This window comes from Lissotriton vulgaris, chromosome 11 (assembly GCF_964263255.1).
Source record: "Lissotriton vulgaris chromosome 11, aLisVul1.2, whole genome shotgun sequence".
NCBI classification, from domain to species: domain Eukaryota; kingdom Metazoa; phylum Chordata; class Amphibia; order Caudata; family Salamandridae; genus Lissotriton; species Lissotriton vulgaris.
This window is the reverse complement of record NC_141699.1, coordinates 113,347,148-113,365,988: the sequence shown is the minus strand read 5'-3', so window position 1 is coordinate 113,365,988 and position 18,841 is coordinate 113,347,148. Positions and strand designations below refer to the sequence as shown.

General features: G+C 49.1%; 1 protein-coding gene across 1 annotated transcript in view; it reads right to left on the bottom strand.

Moving 5' to 3' along the window:
* SPPL3 (signal peptide peptidase like 3) overlaps window positions 1-11,220 on the bottom strand; it is a 298,157-nt gene extending 286,937 nt beyond the window's left edge. The window contains exon 1 of the mRNA XM_086942845.1: window positions 10,879-11,220. Coding sequence (XP_086798971.1) covers window positions 10,879-10,913 — 35 coding nt within the window. The 5' untranslated portion in view covers window positions 10,914-11,220. The remainder of the gene's footprint in view (window positions 1-10,878) is intronic.
* Window positions 11,221-18,841: the final 7,621 nt, after the last annotated feature.

Below are 18,841 nucleotides of genomic sequence, written 5' to 3'. Positions count from 1 at the left end.
AGATATTCCATTTCCACTCCCTCCTAATTAGAGCCTCCTTTCTGTAAGGGCAATTTATTTTGTAATTACATTTGTAGCTTTAGCAAGAAGGGAATATAAAGTCAATATATTTACTCAGTCATGGCCTGCTGGTTGCGTTTTTCCCCCTATATTAATCTCCACTTACCTTCTGTGAAGATCAAGAAGTTAGAGGGGGGGGCAGTATCCTCCAGGCTCCAACGGGCACCCCACGCTACGAATCAGTATCGCGCTTTTGAGTGTGTGAAACAGGCGGGGTTGATGGGAGCTGTAGTCTCCCCAGCAATGTGCGGCGATCCCAGGGCACAGCTTCTTTCTCATAGCAGGTGGTCCGACAGGCGGTTTTGTCCTTGATCAGTTAGCCAAAGAGCCAGGTCTTCAGAGCTTTCCTGAAGGTGTTCAGGGTGGGGGTGAATCTGATGTCTGCCAGGAGCTCGTACCAGACGTTGGCCACAATGTAAGAGAAGGATCTTCCACCTGCTCTGGTTCTGCGGATGCGAGGGGTTTCAGCCAGTGCGAGGTTGGAAGATGGGAGGTTTCTTTTGGGTACGTGGAAGTGGATTCTGTTGTTGAAGTATTGGGTCCGGTGTAGGCATTTGTAGGCGTGGGTGAGGATTTTGAAGGTGACTTTTCTCCACGGGGAGCCAGTGGAGCCTCCGTAGGAGTTGACTGATATGTTCGCGCCGAGGGATGCCAAGGATGAGTCGGACGGCGGTGGTCTGTATGGTCTGCCTCACAGGGCCCCCCTCAGGGACCTGCAGCATATCGTCCGTGATAAGCTGCCACCACACAGCAAGTCGCACACTGCACGAGCACCCAATCCGCAGCCTAACACTCTGCCGGACACCCGAACCTGCACGCCTACGCGAGCAGGACAGGCTCTGTAACGATGCGGAAGACAGACAGACAGACAGAGCAATGGGAGCCAATGCAAGCGCCTCACCAACGCCAACTACAGCACGAGTTTAGGGGGCTCCAGGCAACAGAGCAATAAGGAAGGAAAGGGTCAGGGCCCGCAACCCCCACTATGTTCAGCCCCCTGCTGTGGTTACAAGCATGATGTACAGCCTCAGAGATGTTTTCCGAGACACTCCCAAGGATGACGAGCAGCAGCTTTGGATTGTGTGTTTTTGGTAGTGAGAACAAGGCACAAAGAAGCAGCAAACGACACTTTAAACGTGCATCACAAATTAAAACAGCACGGCATAACAGGACGACAGAAATATAAAGCAATAGTTTAACATTTATGAACAGTTAGCCCTGGCCCCAGAATAAGAGTTCATTACTGTCCATCTGGCATATAAAAGAATCAACAAATATACCATTCAATTCGTGGATCTTGTGGGAAAAATAACTGCTGTTATTTTTTTTTTAGGTCTGGCCTACACAGTTTCAGAAGTGGAGTCACCCTAATTTTTATATAAATAAAAAAAACGTGTGTGTGTGTGTGAGTATATATACGACCTGTTTATAGTGTGGAATGGGAGTGAAGAAAAGTTTCAGGAATATTTTGCAATACTGAACACTAGCACCCCGTGTCTAAAATTCACATACACAATGAATAAAACAAAAGCAATCTTCTTGGATACGGAAGTGTACATAAGTAACAATCATATAGAAACAACACTTCACCGAAAAAGCACAGCTACCAATGCGACCCTCGAAGCTACAAGCTTCCATCAACAATCATTAATATCCAGTATACCGTACGGAGAATTCCTCCGCCTCAGGAGAATCTTTAGCGAGGAAAAGGAATGGAATAAAACAGAGTACAAACACCACCAGACGTTTCAAAAAAATAAAATACAACAGGAAGTGGTCCAAAAATGCTGGGAAAGAGCAAACCAAAAATCAAGAGTGGATTGCTTGAAAAAGAAAACAGATCATGCCAAAACAGAGGAAGAACCAATCAGACTGATTCTGAGTTACAGCCATGAATTTAGTAGGATAAACAAAATCCTAAAAAAAGAACTGGAAAACTTTGCAGCTAGATCCAATAATCGGCAAAAGAATGGGCAACCATCCAGTCATTACCTATAGAAGGGCAAAGAACTTACAAGACCAACTGATCCATAGCCACTTCAAAAAAACAACTAGGAAAAAACTGTGGTTAAAAACCAAGAGCTTTGTCAAATTTTACAACTGTAAAGCGTGTGAAATTGCCAAGCCAACTACGGAAATAATGCCCAACAAGAAAATGTGGCAAATCAGGGAATGCATAACATGCAACAGCCAATACACAATTTATATGATCGAATGCCCCTGCAAACTAAGATACATTGGGAGCACGATCTGCGAACTTAAAAAACGTATCTTAGAACTACAAGGCCCATAATTCCTTGGGGGCTTGGTATACACAAACAACAACAAAACGTTGAGGTGTTGGTAATGCCCCTTTTAGGGGAGTGACTTTGTATGCAACTTTATTGATTTCTTATAAGTTGTGGAAATGCACTTTACAAACTGACCGTGAACAAGACAGCGGAGGCTGTCGAAACGCGTTGGTTATTGCTTTGTTTTGTACCCCAATGGATTGAAGAATAATTTTAACAAGAACACTGTTCTGTGTGGACTGCGATTAATTAACTGCGACTCCAAGTTTCCTCTACCTTGAGGAATTGTTGTTATGAGGTGTAGCGGTTGGGTTCAACCGCAGGAGTAACGCGGCCACGGTTTGCAGCGCCTACCGGGAGAGGAAAGGGAGCCATATGGTTGGATGTATATATACACACACACACATCAACAACACAGCTTTTTGGGCAATCCTCTTTATCCACTCGTCTGTTTAAATGTCATTCACTTGTAGCTTTTGCCCATGACAACAAAGCAATTGCAACGGGCCACACACTTCAGCCACTGGCTCTCTTCAGTATGAGTGATGGCATATGTTTGTGCACACATACCTTACAAGTAGCCTCCTTCAGTGCTGGGCTAATCTCTGCTTTTCATGTTTTTTTTTATTATTTTTCCGAATGTCCATTTTTAGCCTTATTTTGCAACCTGTGTGAGTCACATCTGAAGGGCTGATTTTCTATTTTTTTTATACTTTTAATGTCTACTACATATACTTGCAAAAATTAATCAAATAAATGGGACTTGGTAAACACAGAGGTAGCGGCATTGCCAATGTTGCTTTTCTTCATTTTAATCATGGTGGAGACACTAGCAACAAGGAGTTCTTGATTGTTAATGCACACAGAAAACAATTAGGAACACAATTTCTTTTGAATTTCTACATACCCAAACTATTCATTCCCCTAACTCCTACATTTGATGGCTACATCTTGAGCATCTTTATATACGTTCATTGCCAAACAACGCGTTTTTAACCATGTCCTGGTCTCTAAAGGGAGTCAATAGTGGGAACAGTGTACGAGCGCGATGACCATATTATCTTGATTTTAAGATCATCGAGACTCGCACAGAAAGGAGCAGGCAACGGGCCACAAGGTCAGACAGGAGAACTGCAGATGCTATGGTGGTGTTAAGAGCCCAGATAAATTTAGTACACAACCACCTTAAGGAATCCAGCAAAGATTGTACATCATGAACTAAACTGAGCAAATAACTGGTATCCTCTGGCAACTGTTTCGCACATAGGCGCAGGTGGAGATGTGAATCTAGCTAAATAGCAAAGAATTCTGAATGGTGGGATACCTATTAGTGTGACTCTATGCACGACATGCTTTCCATTCATATTTGAATGGAAATACAGGTTATTCAACTATAACATAAATTCTCTCTTGTGGGCACTGATGTAGTTAGCCATCCATTTTAACTGGGCTGAAGCTTTAGGCCAAATCGCACTGGGCATCTATGTTCTAACTAGCTTTTATTTACTTTTGACACTGTATATTGGTTTTAATCATAGCATAGTTATTATCCCTATTCAGAGGGCACACCCTAGTATTTTACTAGGTCTACCATTAGAATGGTCGTACAATACCCTTTACATTTGTATGAAAATATTTTTTCTTTAGAGAGCTAAACACTTTATTAGGATTTTAACAGACTAATATTATGTACTAATGGGCCTTGAAAACCACCCGATGGTACTAGTGTTTCCACTTTATATCGTTTTAGTATTTGTGGAACTGCAGGTCATATGGCAAAGTGTGGTTTATTCTAACGACAGTACTTATCTATGAATGCCTTAACTATTGTGATATTGGATTTTTGTTTTTTTATGCATTGTTTTATTGATCATATTCCAAAGAAACTTTTTTTGACTGACAAAACTGCCCTAATGTAGTTCAGCAGGCATCCAATGCTATTCCGTCCATTTTACTTGAATGTATTTACACATGGTAGTGAAGCTAGAGGCTAATGCAAGGTTTGGACTGCCTAGTGGCTCAAGCAAGGCCTAGTGGATGACTTGGTCAGGTCACCCATGGTGCACCACTGCAGATCCAGACACGGCATCGCATGCCAGCAAATCTTGAAAAATAAAGAATCGATCAAACAAACCGCCCTAAAAACCTGTCAAGATTCTAGTGGACGTTTCGAGACTCGTTAATGGTTGCTGAGAGAAACAACACTGCCTGAAGACTGGGAGGGGGACATAGACACCTGAAGGTGGGAAGAACTAAATGGGTAGCTAACATGAGGTTGGTGTGGAGGTTGTAAGGATGTGAGGTGTTTAACCATTTTAGGGCTTTGAAGAGTGAAATTAATGTAACAAATATACAGCTCAGTCATTAGTCACCAGCAGGGCACAAGTCCTAAAAAAAGAAGCGGGGGGACGCTGTCACCGCAAGTGACGTCACAACAGGAAGTGGCGTCACGAAAGGTGGCTTGCGCAATATGGCTCATGGTCTCCCCTCACTCACCCCTTAGATGAGATTGCATCTGAGAAGTCAGCGTGTGAGCAGCGTGCTGAGAGCTCAGAGCTCCTCGTCCCAGAGAAGCCAAAGAGTGAAGTCCAGCTGTTTGGCAGGGGGGACAGCTTCCACCCTGTAAAATAAGTGGGGGGACGCCGTCTACCCGGGTGGTACCCTGACTCGAGCCCTGGTCACTAGCCTTTAATAGGCAGATGCTGTTACTAACAATGCTCGGGTGTAGCTGCCACCAGGATGCACACTGATAGCAGAAAGCAACGTTGTTAAAAAGTGGTATTCCTTAAGAAAGATGTTGGTCCACATGGGGGGGGCGGGTCAATTTAACAATGCCCAGTCCTTCCAGGAGAGGAATATGGCATATCCCTGTTCTACATCTCGAAGTTTTTGTGGTGCATTCGTAGAGCTATTGTTAAGAAAACTCTAAAAGGAAATTCTTAGTATAGCAGCGATTATAACCTATGCTACATTATGCACCGACTAGAGCAAAGTGGTGTGTACATAATGCACTGTATGTTTACCCTCACTGTAATTAAATCTCCTTTGAGGTGTTTTTAATTCAACAGTTTTAGCTAGGTCTTTTTAACAATCCTTTTTATTTATACCAGATAAAGATAAAGTTTTTTAGTAACAAACTTGTTTTAATTTCTAAATGTAATAGTCAACTGCTATATCTGCCACTGCTCCCCCTTTCCCCACCCAATGTGTGTGTGTGTATATATATATATATATATATATATATATATATATATATATATATATATATATATATATATATATATATATATATTTATATTTTTAGGTGTCGCCTGTCGATGCGCATGCACATCGAGCAAGCGAGACTATGGGGGCTTATCCACTCTTTATCCACTGCAAGGAATCGTGGCGATTCCTTGCAGTGCCCGTGACTTTTAAGCTCAATGCGCATGCGCATTGAGCTTAAAAGCGCGTGCACGTCCGTCTTGTTTTACCCGCTCCGCCCCCTCCCCTTCCCGCCGTGTCGCATTTCTCCTCCCCCCTCCCCTCTCTTCCCTCGGTCTTGTTTGTTATTTTACCCGCTCCGCCCCCTCCCCTTCCCGCCGTGTCGCATTTCTCCTCCCCCTCCCCTATCTTCTCCCCGTCTTATTTGTTTATTTTACCCACTCCGCCCCCTCCCCTGCCCGCCGTGTCGCATTTTTTTTTTTTAAAACCCCCACTATTTGTTTTTGTCCATGTTGTTGTTAATCTCTCATCAAAGACACAATTTTGAATGTGTATCTGTGCCAAAGAGGATAAAATGCAAGGCGAACAAAACAGGCAGTTCTGGAATCAATTCAACTCTAAGGGGTTTTCGTAATATTTATCATTGTGTGATGTTAAAATTGCACGAGCCATTTAATGTACAGTTTTGGAGCCACGCTGCCGAAAAAGCTTTTATCTTCCCACACGGAGCGGCTCACTCGGTGAGGGTTTCCCGGTCGGCTCGAGCACCAGCAGCCTCGCAGCAAGTCTGAAGCCCTAACGTTACTGGGACTCAGTTGATCTGGGCTCCGACAGCCGTGAAAACCAAGTGGATAGCAGCCGAGAAGCAGAGAGCCTGACAGCAAAAATTCCACAAATCAGCGTCCGCGTCCTTCGATCACGTGACACATGTTTTCCTTCCGTCCCAGGCGATTACAAAAGAAAACTTACTTCCTCATCCTCACGTACAGCATTTGGAACAACCAGATTTGGCTGTTCTTGTTCCAGCTTCAAAGAGCTTTACAATTTAGCGACTAAAATGGCCAATACATTATCGACTTCATTCCTATTGGATTAGAGTGTCGTATGTATAATATACCGAAAGATTTGATTTGATTTGGAGTTGGTAAACACGCACGCCACACTTCCTGGCTGTTTGCAAATCGACTGCAAGTTTTCCTTGCTCTTTCTCTGGGTTATCTAAAGGCAGGCATTGCTAATCGAGGAAGGGAAAGGAACCAACCTCCGCTCACCCTCACTCTCACTCATCCTCACTCACCCTCAACCCCTCACCCTCCCTCACCCTCAACCCCTCACCCTCAACCCCTCACTCACCCTCACTCTCACTCACCCTCACTCTCACTCATCCTCACTCACCCTCAACCCCTCACCCACACTCACCCTCAACCCCTCACCCACACTCACCCTCAACCCCTCACTCTCACTCATCCTCACTCAACCACCCTCACTCTCACTCACCCTCACTCTCACTCACCCTCACTCTCACTCACCCTCACTCACCCTCACTCTCACTCACCCTCACTCTCACTCATCCTCACTCTCACTCATCCTCACTCAACCACCCTCAACCTCACTCACCCTCAACCCCTCACCCTCACTCACCCTCAACCCCTCACCCTCACTCACTCACCCTCAACCCCTCACCCTCACTCACTCACCCTCAACCCCTCACCCTCACTCACTCACCCTCAACCCCTCACCCACTCACCCTCAACCCCTCACCCTCACTCACTCACCCTCAACCCCTCACTCCCCCTCAACCCCTCCCCCTCGACCCCTCACCCTAACCCTCACCCTCAACCTCACTCACCCTCCCTCACCCTCAACCCCTCACCCTCAACCACTCACCCTCAACCCCTCACCCTCAACCCCTCACCCTCAACCCCTCACCCTCAACCCCTCACCCTCAACACCTCACCCTCAACACCTCACCCTCAACACCTCACCCTCAACACCTCACCCTCAACACCTCACCCTCAACACCTCACCCTCAACACCTCACTCACCCTCACTCACCCTCACCCTCACTCACCCTCACCCTCACTCACCCTCACTCACTCACCCTCACCCTCACTCACCCTCACTCACCCTCACTCACCCTCAACACCTCACCCTCACTCACCCTCACTCACCCTCACTCACCCTCACTCACCCTCACTCACCCTCACCCTCACTCACCCTCACTCACCCTCACACAGTGCAATAGTTCTCAGACCATTTCAGTTAGAGCTTTTAGAAATGTTTATGGCTTTTTTTATTTGTAATACTTTAGCATTGGCTACAGGAAACAAAAATGCTAAACATTTACAAAATAAACCCATAAACAATTCTAAAAGCACTAACTAATGGTGCGAGACCTATTGCATTTCCAATGCTTGTTTTTTTTTAACATTGCACTTTATCCTGCAATAATGTAGTGTCATGCCTAATGCGGAAATTATATATTTTATTTAGCATTGTATTATATCCTGCTAAAGCACCTCGAGCAGGCACGGGAGAGCTAACTTGAGAAAGAAGTCAAGGCGTTCTTACTTGAAATTTTGCAATTATAAACCACAGAAACAAGGTATATAGTCTGTATGATTAAATATTATACTATACTGTATTTTGCTAAAATATTTGGCACTGTCTTTTATGCTTTCATGGACTATGACCGAAATAAAGCTTTCTTTGACTGACTGTCATATCCTTAGTATGTGTTTGTGGAGTGGGATCTCAAACATCAAGGACGTCATTGAGGGGTAACGTTTTCATACGAGTTCCTTCTTTAAGACTGTACAGCATCCCACAATTATGCAAGCCAAACCTCGCCCAGAGCAATAATTCACACTGCAACTTGAAAACATTTCAATGTTAGGATATTACACAACAAGCCCTCTCTTTGGAGCATCATAAGTAAAACCGTATTCTAGATATTTTGCGGACTAGAACAGTTAATCGTTGCACAGATTATGTACAGGAACAGTGACCCCTAGACCAGCAGCTACCACCAAACGAAAAAAAAAAAAAGATAAGCCATCACGATGTTGATGACCTTTTTGGGAATAATTACGGTAAATTGGGCATTTAGGAAAGAACAATTAGACACAGCTTGCACAGTCTAGACGTACTTAGGACACTATTACCGTCCTAGACCGTGAGTAAGAAGTCGGAAATTAAACCATCCTCTTCTGTGTCATTAGCTGTAGTGGTCTGTCCTGTCCACGACTGAGAATTAGGGCCTAGTCCCTAGCCATCGGACTGGACTCAAAGAGCCACAGGGTGTAATTCTCTGTGAGGAGGAACAGGGTAAAGAGTTGCTTTCCGATTTTCAGGAAAGTCATCCATTTGGTTAGATATCCTTTGAAGGATTATTTTCCCGGCTGTTCTCGCTCAGCACCAAAGGATTGTTCGATCCATTTAATTTGGCTTTATAAATCTGTCCACCTATCCATCACTTAGAAGAGCAATTTTAATGATAAGTACAGTATGAAGAGAGTGAGTTCCTCACCAGCAGCAGGCCAGTTGATGTTAAATCATAGCCTGCATTAGAAAGTGTTATTTGTTTATTCAATTATTTAAATATTTATTCGTACTATATTATGTCATTTCTGTATGATTTATTTAAAAACAAATGTAATGTATCCATTGCTGCTTTTTTACGGATGGTGTCATCTATTACCAATCTTATTGCTTTCTTATCTTTATTCTCATGATGTATTCTCATTGTAAAACTCAAAAATTGTCAACACAAAAAAATGGTGCGAGGTCCAACTCAGCTGGCATTCTGTAATACATCCTCAATATTTATGTCAGAATTATTGGAAGAAAAGGAGAGGCACTGATAATTCCACTTATTATATAATAAGAGGCATGCTTTTCAAAATCCGCTGCTTGTAAGAGTATAAAGTGAAACAAAAAAAAGAAACATGACAAGGTTCAGAAGTTGGTCACCGAGGTAGCGCAAATGGAGAAATAAAACGACGAGATACCACATCATTTGTGGAAGGCTGGGTCTTCAGGTGTTCGTTTCAGTTATGTTCTTATGTGCCAACATACTTGTGAATTGCACGAGCATAGACATCCCCATAACGCGAAACAAAATGTGTTCATTGAGAACAGGATTGGTTGTAGAGTAAGACAACATTAAGAAGGTACACGGCGGACCAGAAGACCTCGAAACAATAAAAGATGCCACCCAGCTGGCATCAAGAAAACTCAACATGGTTCTTGACTCATGATCGCAATATTTATCGGACTCTAAATGCATGTGTCCGGTCGCTTTTAGCAGTGAGATAGGTACATGGGGGGTGGGGGGAGAGGGGGGGGGGTTCCACAGCTACACCAGAGCGCTGCACTAGTCAGGTAGAAAATGTATCTTAAAAAATCATAGGGTTGAAGCACACTATTGTAATACGAGTGATGACACCTGTACCTGTTTAAAGCCTGAAGTTGTGCTATGGGGATACACGTGCCATTATATAAATCTCTTCAACGCTGCCATCCATCCAACCATCACATGCTCATGGCAAGAATAGAAGCAGGCAGATATCCCAGGCCGCCCACCTTTTACAAAGTGGATGCTAGAGACACTAATTTGGCCTTCTAAGTCCTTGAAGCCAGTCTTTACATAGCGTTGTTTTTACAGACCCCAACAAGAAGACCGGCAAGATGCCATCTGTTAGTCCTCTCGAGCCCCTAGGGCTTGTATTTGGCCTGGCCTCTAATTGCACCCATCAGTGCATTTGAAATGGAATAGTGACCAATGCTACACAGGCGACATAGTCAGCCTTACTTACTTGAAGTTCTCTTTTCCATAGCATCACATGCGCCTGCCATCGTCGGAATGTCCTCCCCTAGAGGACAAGACGGGTTTGACATGTATCCTTGCTCTAATCTAACCCATTTGCACTTGACATTCCCGTAAACACAAGTCCACCTGTACATGCCGTGTCCCAGTCCTCATTGGCACGCCTGCATTTGGCATGATAAGGTCATCAACGTTTCAACTGCACTTGACCAGCCCCCAGGACCCAACTGGGCTACTTGTCATCCACACTGCGCAGGCCCACCAAGATCCCACGGGCCCATATCTACTTGGCATGCTCAAGGTCCAGATGCACCTACAAATAATTGTGCATTTAGTACGAGCAACGGAACCAGATGTTCAAGGTAGTCACTTGACCAGATCCGGGCCCATCGAGCACGGACAGCATCCCCTCTGTGCAAGTTGGTCACTATACGCCTTGCATTATTGGCCCTTGGCAGGCCCTCGCCCACAACCTCCACTCTCCCGAGTACTCACCAGGAGTAGTTCTGCTCGGCCATGGCGGCTGCCATGAGTGCTGCCCCTCCGCGGGCCGCGGCTCGCTGCGCTCGGCCTGTCACTGGTGGAGCTGCAGCTCGGATCCAAACATGGCGGCTTCGAGGAGAACAACAAGAGGCTATGGGGCCCGGTCTGCGGGCGGGCAGGCAGAGCACGGATGAGACTCACTCCAGCGCCGCTCTGCTCCACTCCAGGGCCATGCTGTCCAGGATCTGCGGGAGACCAGCGGGTAGGGACAGTGGGGGAACCGCGATTGGGTAGCTCGCCTTTGGCTCTCCCTAACCGAGGCCGCGCGTTGTTTCTCCTCGGTGAGCGCGCGACGGGAGATTCACCTGCGCATCTCAAACTGCGCACGTGGGCGGGTCCATGTCTGCGCGCGGGTGCCATCTTGGAAACGGGCAAATAGCCTTTGGTTGTCTCGTTCTCCAAAACCTTTGACGAAAGATTACTAAAGGTAGTGACGTCTTGCCCAATACCAAAATGGCTATTCGAGTGGCCCCGCCCATATGCGCTTTAAAGACTATTCTTCAGTGGAAGAAAAGAGCCCCGAAGTCGCGGCGGCGCGCTGCCGGCCGCGTGCGCGCCCCCTGTAGGGAATTTGGTGGTGGGGCTATATGCGCGCGCCCGGTCATCTCACAGAAACTGTTCGGCCGCGCGCATTATTCGTTTGGTTTCAGACGTTCTCACGACTTTTTTTATTTTGTTTTGTATTTCACATCCAAACAAAGGAAGCGTCATAAATCGCAGCGAGGAGGCGGGTATGTGGAGGCTTGTCTGCAGCATATACGAGCAAAAATAACCCACAAAATATTATAACAGGAAGATAAACCCAGTGGCTGGGCCGGTGTGAAGTAAAACACTGTGATGCAAGACCACAGTATAGCACCTTGGTTTGCCACTTGGCCAGCTTTCCAACACAACCGGTATTTTAATTTCTGCACAAAAAAGCAGTGGTGCTCGGAATATTTTTAGACTGGGTGTGCTGCCATTAATGTTACCACACTGAACTCATAGGGATTGTGAATAATCAAAGCGTCCAACACAGAACAAGCATTGGAAATGCAATAGGTCTCGCATTAGGAAAGTTTGAGCTATTGGTATTGTAAATTACACTTTTGTTATTTATGTGTTGGTTTTGAAAGTAGCAAAATTAATAGCTTTGTCAGTTACAATGTCAATAGTTTTAACTTTTGCAAATGTGACACCTATAGCATTTGTAATGCAATGTGTGTTGTATTTACGTGACTTAGATGTATTATTATTACAAATAACAATGGCTTTTAATTTTGTAAATAATTAATACTTAAATAAAAGTTATTGTAATTTATAATGGCAATAGCTTAAACGTTTGTAAATAACTTTTGGGAAGATTATGTTCAGTGTATTTTATTGTGACGAAAATCCAAGAACATTGCATTTGCACCTACACACACACAGAGCCACACACATATAGATGTGGTGGTGGTGGATCTGGGGGATATGGTGGTGGTGGATGTGGTGGTGATGGTGGATGTGGTGGTGATGGTGGTGGATGTGGGGGTGGATGTGGTGGTGGAGTGGTGGTGGTGGAGGTGGTGGATGTGGTGGTGGTGGATGTGGTGGATGTGGTGGTTGTGGTGGATGTGGTGGTGGTGGATGTGGTGGTTGTGGATGTGGTGAAAGTGGTGGTGGATGTGGTGGTGGAAGTGATGGTGGTGGGTATGGTGGATGTGGTGGTGGTGGATGTCGTGGTGGATTAGGTGGTGATGGTGGATGCGGTGGATGTGGTGGTGGTGGATGCAGTGGTGGTGGTAGTGGTGGATGGGGTGGTGGTTGTAGTGGATGTGGTGGTGGATGTAGTGGTGGTGGATGTCATGGTGGATGTGGAGGTGATGGTGGATGTGGTGGTGGTAGTGGTGGTGGAGGTGATGGTGGATGTGGTGGATGTGATGGTGGATGTGGTGGTGATGGTGGATGTGGTGGTGGATGCGGTGGTGGTGGATGTGGTGGTGGATGTAGTGGTGGTGGTGGTGGATGCAGTGGTGGTGGTGGATGCAGTGGTGGTGGTGGATGCAGTGGTGGTGGTGGATGTGGTGGATGTGGTGGTGGATGTGGCGGTGGATGTGGAGGTGATGGTGGATGTGGTGGTGGTGGTGGATGGGGTGGTGGTTGTGATGTGGTGGTGGTGGATGCGGTGGATGTGGTGATGGTGGATGCGGTGGTGGATGTGGTGGTGGTGGTGGATGGGGTGGTGGATGTGGTGGTGGATGTGGTGGTGGTGGGTGTGGTGGTGGTGGTGGATGCGGTGGTGGTGGATGCGTTGGTGGTGGATGTGGTGGATGTGGTGGTGGTGGATGTCATGGTGGATGTGGAGGTGATGGTGGATGTGGAGATGATGGTGGATGTGGTGGTGGTGGAGGTGATGGTGGATGTGGTGGATGTGATGGTGGATGTGGTGGTGGATGCGGTGGTGGTGGTGGTGGATGCGGTGGTGGTGGATGGGGTGGTGGTTGTGGTGGTGGATGTAGTGGTGGTGGGGGGGATGGTGGTGGATGCGGTGGTGGTGGTGGATGCGGTGGTGGTGGTGGAAGTGGTGGTGGATGTGGTGGTGGTGGTGGTGGTGGATGTGGCGGTGGTGGATGTGATGGTGGTGGATGTGGAGGTGATGGTGGATGTGGTGGTGGATGTGGTGGTGGATGGGGTGGTGGTTGTGGTGGATGTGGTGGTGGATGTAGTGGTGGTGGGTGTGGTGGTGGTGGTGGATGCGGTGGTGGTGGTGGATGCGGTGGTGGTGGTGGTGGTGGATGGGGTGGTGGTTGTGGTGGATGTGGTGGTGGATGTGGAGGTGATGGTGGATGTGGTGGTGGTGGTGGATGGGGTGGTGGTTGTGATGTGGTGGTGGTGGATGCGGTGGTGGTGGATGCGGTGGATGTGGTGATGGTGGATGCGGTGGTGGATGTGGTGGTGGTGGTGAATGAGGTGGTGGATGTGGTGGTGGTGGGTGTGGTGGTGGTGGTGGATGCGGTGGTGGTGGATGTGTTGGTGGTGGATGTGGTGGATGTGGTGGTGGTGGATGTCATGGTGGATGTGGAGGTGATAGTGGATGTGGAGGTGATGGTGGATGTGGTGGTGGTGGTGGTGGAGGTGATGGTGGATGTGGTGGATGTGATGGTGGATGCGGTGGATGTGGTGTTGGATGCAGTGGTGGTGGTGGATGCGGTGGTGGTGGATGGGGTGGTGGTTGTGGTGGTGGATGTAGTGGTGGTGGGGGTGATGGTGGTGGATGCAATGGTGGTGGTGGATGCGGTGGTGGTGGTGGAAGTGGTGGTGGATGTGGTGGTGGTGGTGGATGTGGCGGTGGTGGATGTGATGGTGGTGGATGTAGAGGTGATGGTGGATGTGGTGGTGGATGTGGTGGTGGATGGGGTGGTGGTTGTGGTGGATGTGGTGGTGGATGTAGTGGTGGTGGGTGTGGTGGTGGTGGTGGATGCGGTGGTGGTGGTGGATGCGGTGGTGTTGGATGTGGTGGTGGTGGATGTGGCGGTGGATGTCATGGTGGATGTGGAGGTGATGGTGGATGTGGTGGTGGATGTGGTGGTGATGGTGGATGTGGTGGTGGATGCGGTGGATGTGGTGATGGTGGATGCAGTGGTGGTGGTGGATGCGGTGGTGGTGGTGGATTTGGTGGTGGTGGTGGATGGGGTGGTGGTTGTGGTGGATGTGGTGGTGGATGTGGTGGTTCACCATTGCCATCCCTGAAGATTATAAGATCACACGCAAGGACCGTACCGGCCACACAGGAGGAAGAATCGCTATCGTCCATAAAAAATCAATCCACATCTCTACCAGCTCTGACGTCAACCTCGCCAACTCTGAACACCTTCACTTCCAGATCCACATCGACCCCAAGACCACACTCAGAGGCACCCTCCTCTACAGACCACCAGGACCCCGCGCAAAATTCAGTGAAGACATCACGGACTTCATCACTCCACACGCGCTCCCCTCCAAAGATTACATCCTTCTGGGAGACCTCAACTTTCACCTTGAAAAGAACAACGACCGCAACACCACCACCCTCTGGACAACCTCGCCAACCTCGGACTTAAACAACTGGTCACTTCCCCCACCCACATCGCAGGTCACACACTCGACCCCATCTTCACCTCCAGCAATCATGTCTCCTTCAGCCATACTACGGATCTCCTCTGGACTGACCACAGCTGCGTTCACTTCACCTACAACAAGCCGAAACCCATCAACCACCTCCAACCAACTCTGCAAAGAAACTGGAACAAAATCACCATCAACCAGATCTCCTCATGGCTCCTTCTAAACACCCCAGCCCACTCTTCTAACCCAGACCAAGCCACCACCAACTTCACCCTATGGTTATCCAACACCGCCGACACCTTAGCACCACTGAAAAAACGTCAAAGCAAACCTGGCAGCAGGGGGCGCTAGAGGGCGCACTGCGGAATGGCCGCACTGTCGTGAGGCTCCCGCTGCCCGGAGCTATTATCCGCCTAGGTATCCTGTTTACCATCGCTGCGCCCTGAACTGACCCCACGGTTCGGTTGGGATATCGGCCGTCCACCCACGGTCCAACTCCTGGGCCATTCGGAGGTTGCTGGCCGAAGTTACGAAGGTCCCAAGTTTCTCCGACTCGCGCTCTGGAAGTCTGATGCCCTCTTGCCCGGCGTCACTGTTCATGCCAGTCCGGGGCTCTGCACGTGGGGTGTAGGCCTAGCTCCGCCCTTCTCCGCCAGGTTCGGTCGCTGGCCGGGCGAGACGCTTGGCTCTCCCTTGTTGTCGGACTTATCTCTCGGCTCTCCCATCTGCCTGGCCAGATACCATCGCCCACGGAGGTACAACGGATTTAATACTTGGATTTTGAGGGTTTGCCCCCCTTGGGCTGGGCACGACGACGGCCTTTACTCATCGGTGGGAGTGGCGGGGTGTGCTGGCCTGCTCGTGCCCCCACGATTCGAGCTGCTTACTGCTTGGCCGGGTCCCTTGTCCGAACTGTATCCTGATTCCCATTTGCCTCGTTTCCCTTCTGTACCACCGTTATGGGGAAGCCGGACACTAAACAGTCCAAACTGTCCTTTGACTCTGGAGGGGCCAGGCGTGGGGCGCGTTCGCTCCAGGAAGCTGGGGCTTCGCGGTCCCCCCCCCCAAATGTCGCTGAGAGTGTCCCGCACCCACCTCCGCCGGACTTCGCCCAAATGATGCAGGAGATGAGGCAGGGGTTCGCCACTATAGTGGACAAAGTGGACAAGATATCGTCGCGCATGGATGCGGTCGTTCAGAAATTGGACGTGCATGAGGAGCGCTTGACGGCGGCGGAACAGCGCATTTCGGACCATGATGACACGGCGGCCACCCATACCACCCAACTGGCGAGAATGGACAATATCTTGCGTGTCATTGCCGCCAAGAACGAGGAGTTGGAGGCGAGGAGTAGGCGCAACAACGTGCGCATTGTAGGTGTGCCGGAGTCCACGAATGTGGGCAAAATGGAGACTTATGTGGAGAGGCTACTGGTGGGCGCTATTGGGACGGAAGTCTTCTCGTCCCAGTTCATCGTCGAGAGAGCGCATCGGACATTGGGACCTCGTCCGGCCTCTGGGGCTGCACCGCGTCCCATCATTGCGCGCCTCTTGAACTATCGTGATCGAGACGCTGCTCTTCAGGCTGCCCGCACTAACAGGGCTCTCTCCTTCGAAGGGGTGTCTTTCACCATGTACCCCGACTTCACACCGATGGTGCAGGACCAGCGTCGGAAGTTTTTGGGGGTGAAAAGGAAGCTTCGGGACCTTCAAGTGGACTACGCCTTGCTTTATCCGGCTAAACTTAGAGTGACGCATCAGGCTAAACAACATTTTTTCACCAACCCACAGCATGCTGAGGACTTTGCGAAGCGCCTCCAGCGCGAGCGCGCTGCTGCGGATCGTGGTGACGATCGAGATCCGGAGGGTGAACATTCGGCTGCTGAGGAGGAGGTCGCCTGATTCTGGTGACTTTGGACTTTGTCTATCTTCTTCCCGGTTCTTGTAGTATTGTGGACATGTAACTTTTGTATTGAGACCTGCTGGCTTCCTTCTCAGTATTTGCGGCCTAGCTATTGTCCGTTTTTGATTTTGTTGCTGATGTGTGGGTTGTGTCTGTATTACGATGAGTGAGTGCGTTTTGCTGTTTTTGTGGGGTTGGGATGGCACCGCAGGATGGTGTTATGGGATGTCGCGCTCTGGGCACCCACCCCCCCGCGCTGCGCCTGGGGCCGCCTGATACTCGTTGGCGCGGACACTGGCGTGGCGTGAGGGAGTGGCGTCGTGCACCTCTGGAAGGTTCCCCGGAGGGTGTGCCCCATGTTTACCTTTTGTTTGGATTCTAGTCCTATGTTGGTTGACTGGATGTGTGTTGAGGGATGGGGGGGAGGGGTGTATGTGGCCTGATAGTTGGGGTGGTGTCAGGTGGGTGGATGGGGGGGGGTTGACGCTGTCCATGTCTGTTTGCCCGGGACTTTTGGTTCGTTTTGGTAGCTGCTACTGTTGTCTGAGTGCACGGAAATGTCGTTGCGCCCGCTATCCGGGCTGTTCCACTTTCCTATCTTACGGGACGGGTTCTGGGATCCGTGATCCCGTCCATTTTGGGCCCGAGTGCGCCGGCCGCCATTTTAGGCTGCCACGTGCCGGGGCGCACTCTGCGAGCGTAGCACGTGTGCGAGATGTGGGCCGTGTGGAATGGCTTGGCGGCGTGTGGCGCGTAGTCTGTCCTGAGTGCTTGCTGCGTGGATGGGTCGATTGGGGGGGAGTTGTTGTGTTCTTGTTTGGTTGTTTTGGAGATGACTGGGAAATGTATGGAGTGTATGTGGAGGTCGTCCCGTGCCCTGGGGCGTGGACCTATCGTTGGCTGTTGCTGGTAGTTGGATGCCCTGTATTTGGTTATAGGGTCCTTTGGGGCCCTTACGTTATGTGATGTCAACTGCTGTTGTGAATCAGATCTCGTTTTTGACCTGGAATGTACGGGGCCTTAATGATGCCAGGAAGTGTCGTAGTGTGATACAGTATTTGGACAGGCATGCTATTCATGTTGCTTTTCTCCAGGAGACGCATCTGCGCCCCACTCCCTCCCCCACTTTCGGCGGAAGGTGGGCTGCGGCCAGGGGGTTTGCTTCATACTCTTCTTATGCTCGTGGGGTTGTCACCCTTGTTAAGAGGTCGCTTGCATTTCAGGAACTTGGATCTATGGGGGACCCTGAGGGGCGCTATGTGCTGCTGTGGGGACGGCTTGGGCAGAACACTATACTGTTTGTTAACTGCTATGCTCCCAATGTTGATACGCCAATCTTTTTTGTCACTCTGTGGGGTCATGTTCTTGCTGTGGACGCTACTCACATTGTGTGGGGGGGTGACTTCAATCTTGCATTTCAGGCCCAGTTGGACAGATCGGAGGGTAGCCCTCAGTACAATGTACAGGCTAGGGATGTGCTGCGGGGGATAGTGGAGGAGGCTGGGATGGTTGACAGCTGGAGGTACACCCACCCTGCCACTAGGGAGGGCACTCATTACACCACACATGCTCGTTCATGGGCAAGACTGGACTATGTATTTCTTTCTAGAGGGTTGATGGCTGGCCTCAGGGGGGTCACACATTTAGCCAGGACGTATTCAGACCACTGTCCGGTGAAGGTTGATTTGTCCGTCCCCGGGTTACACAGGCCGCGCCCGCCTTGGCGTTTGTTTCCGACTGCTTTGCTTGACCCGGTGTTCAAGGAGGAACTCGGTGCGGAGGTGGAGGCGTTCTTCCCTAGAAACAAGGGCTCTGTGGAGAGCATTGAGGTCATTTGGGAGGCATTCAAGGTCACGATCCGGGGTGTCACTATTTCTAAAAGTTGTGGAGTACTCCGTCTGATTGTTCGGACCCTAGAGAGGTTGGAGGCTGACTTGCGAGACTTGGA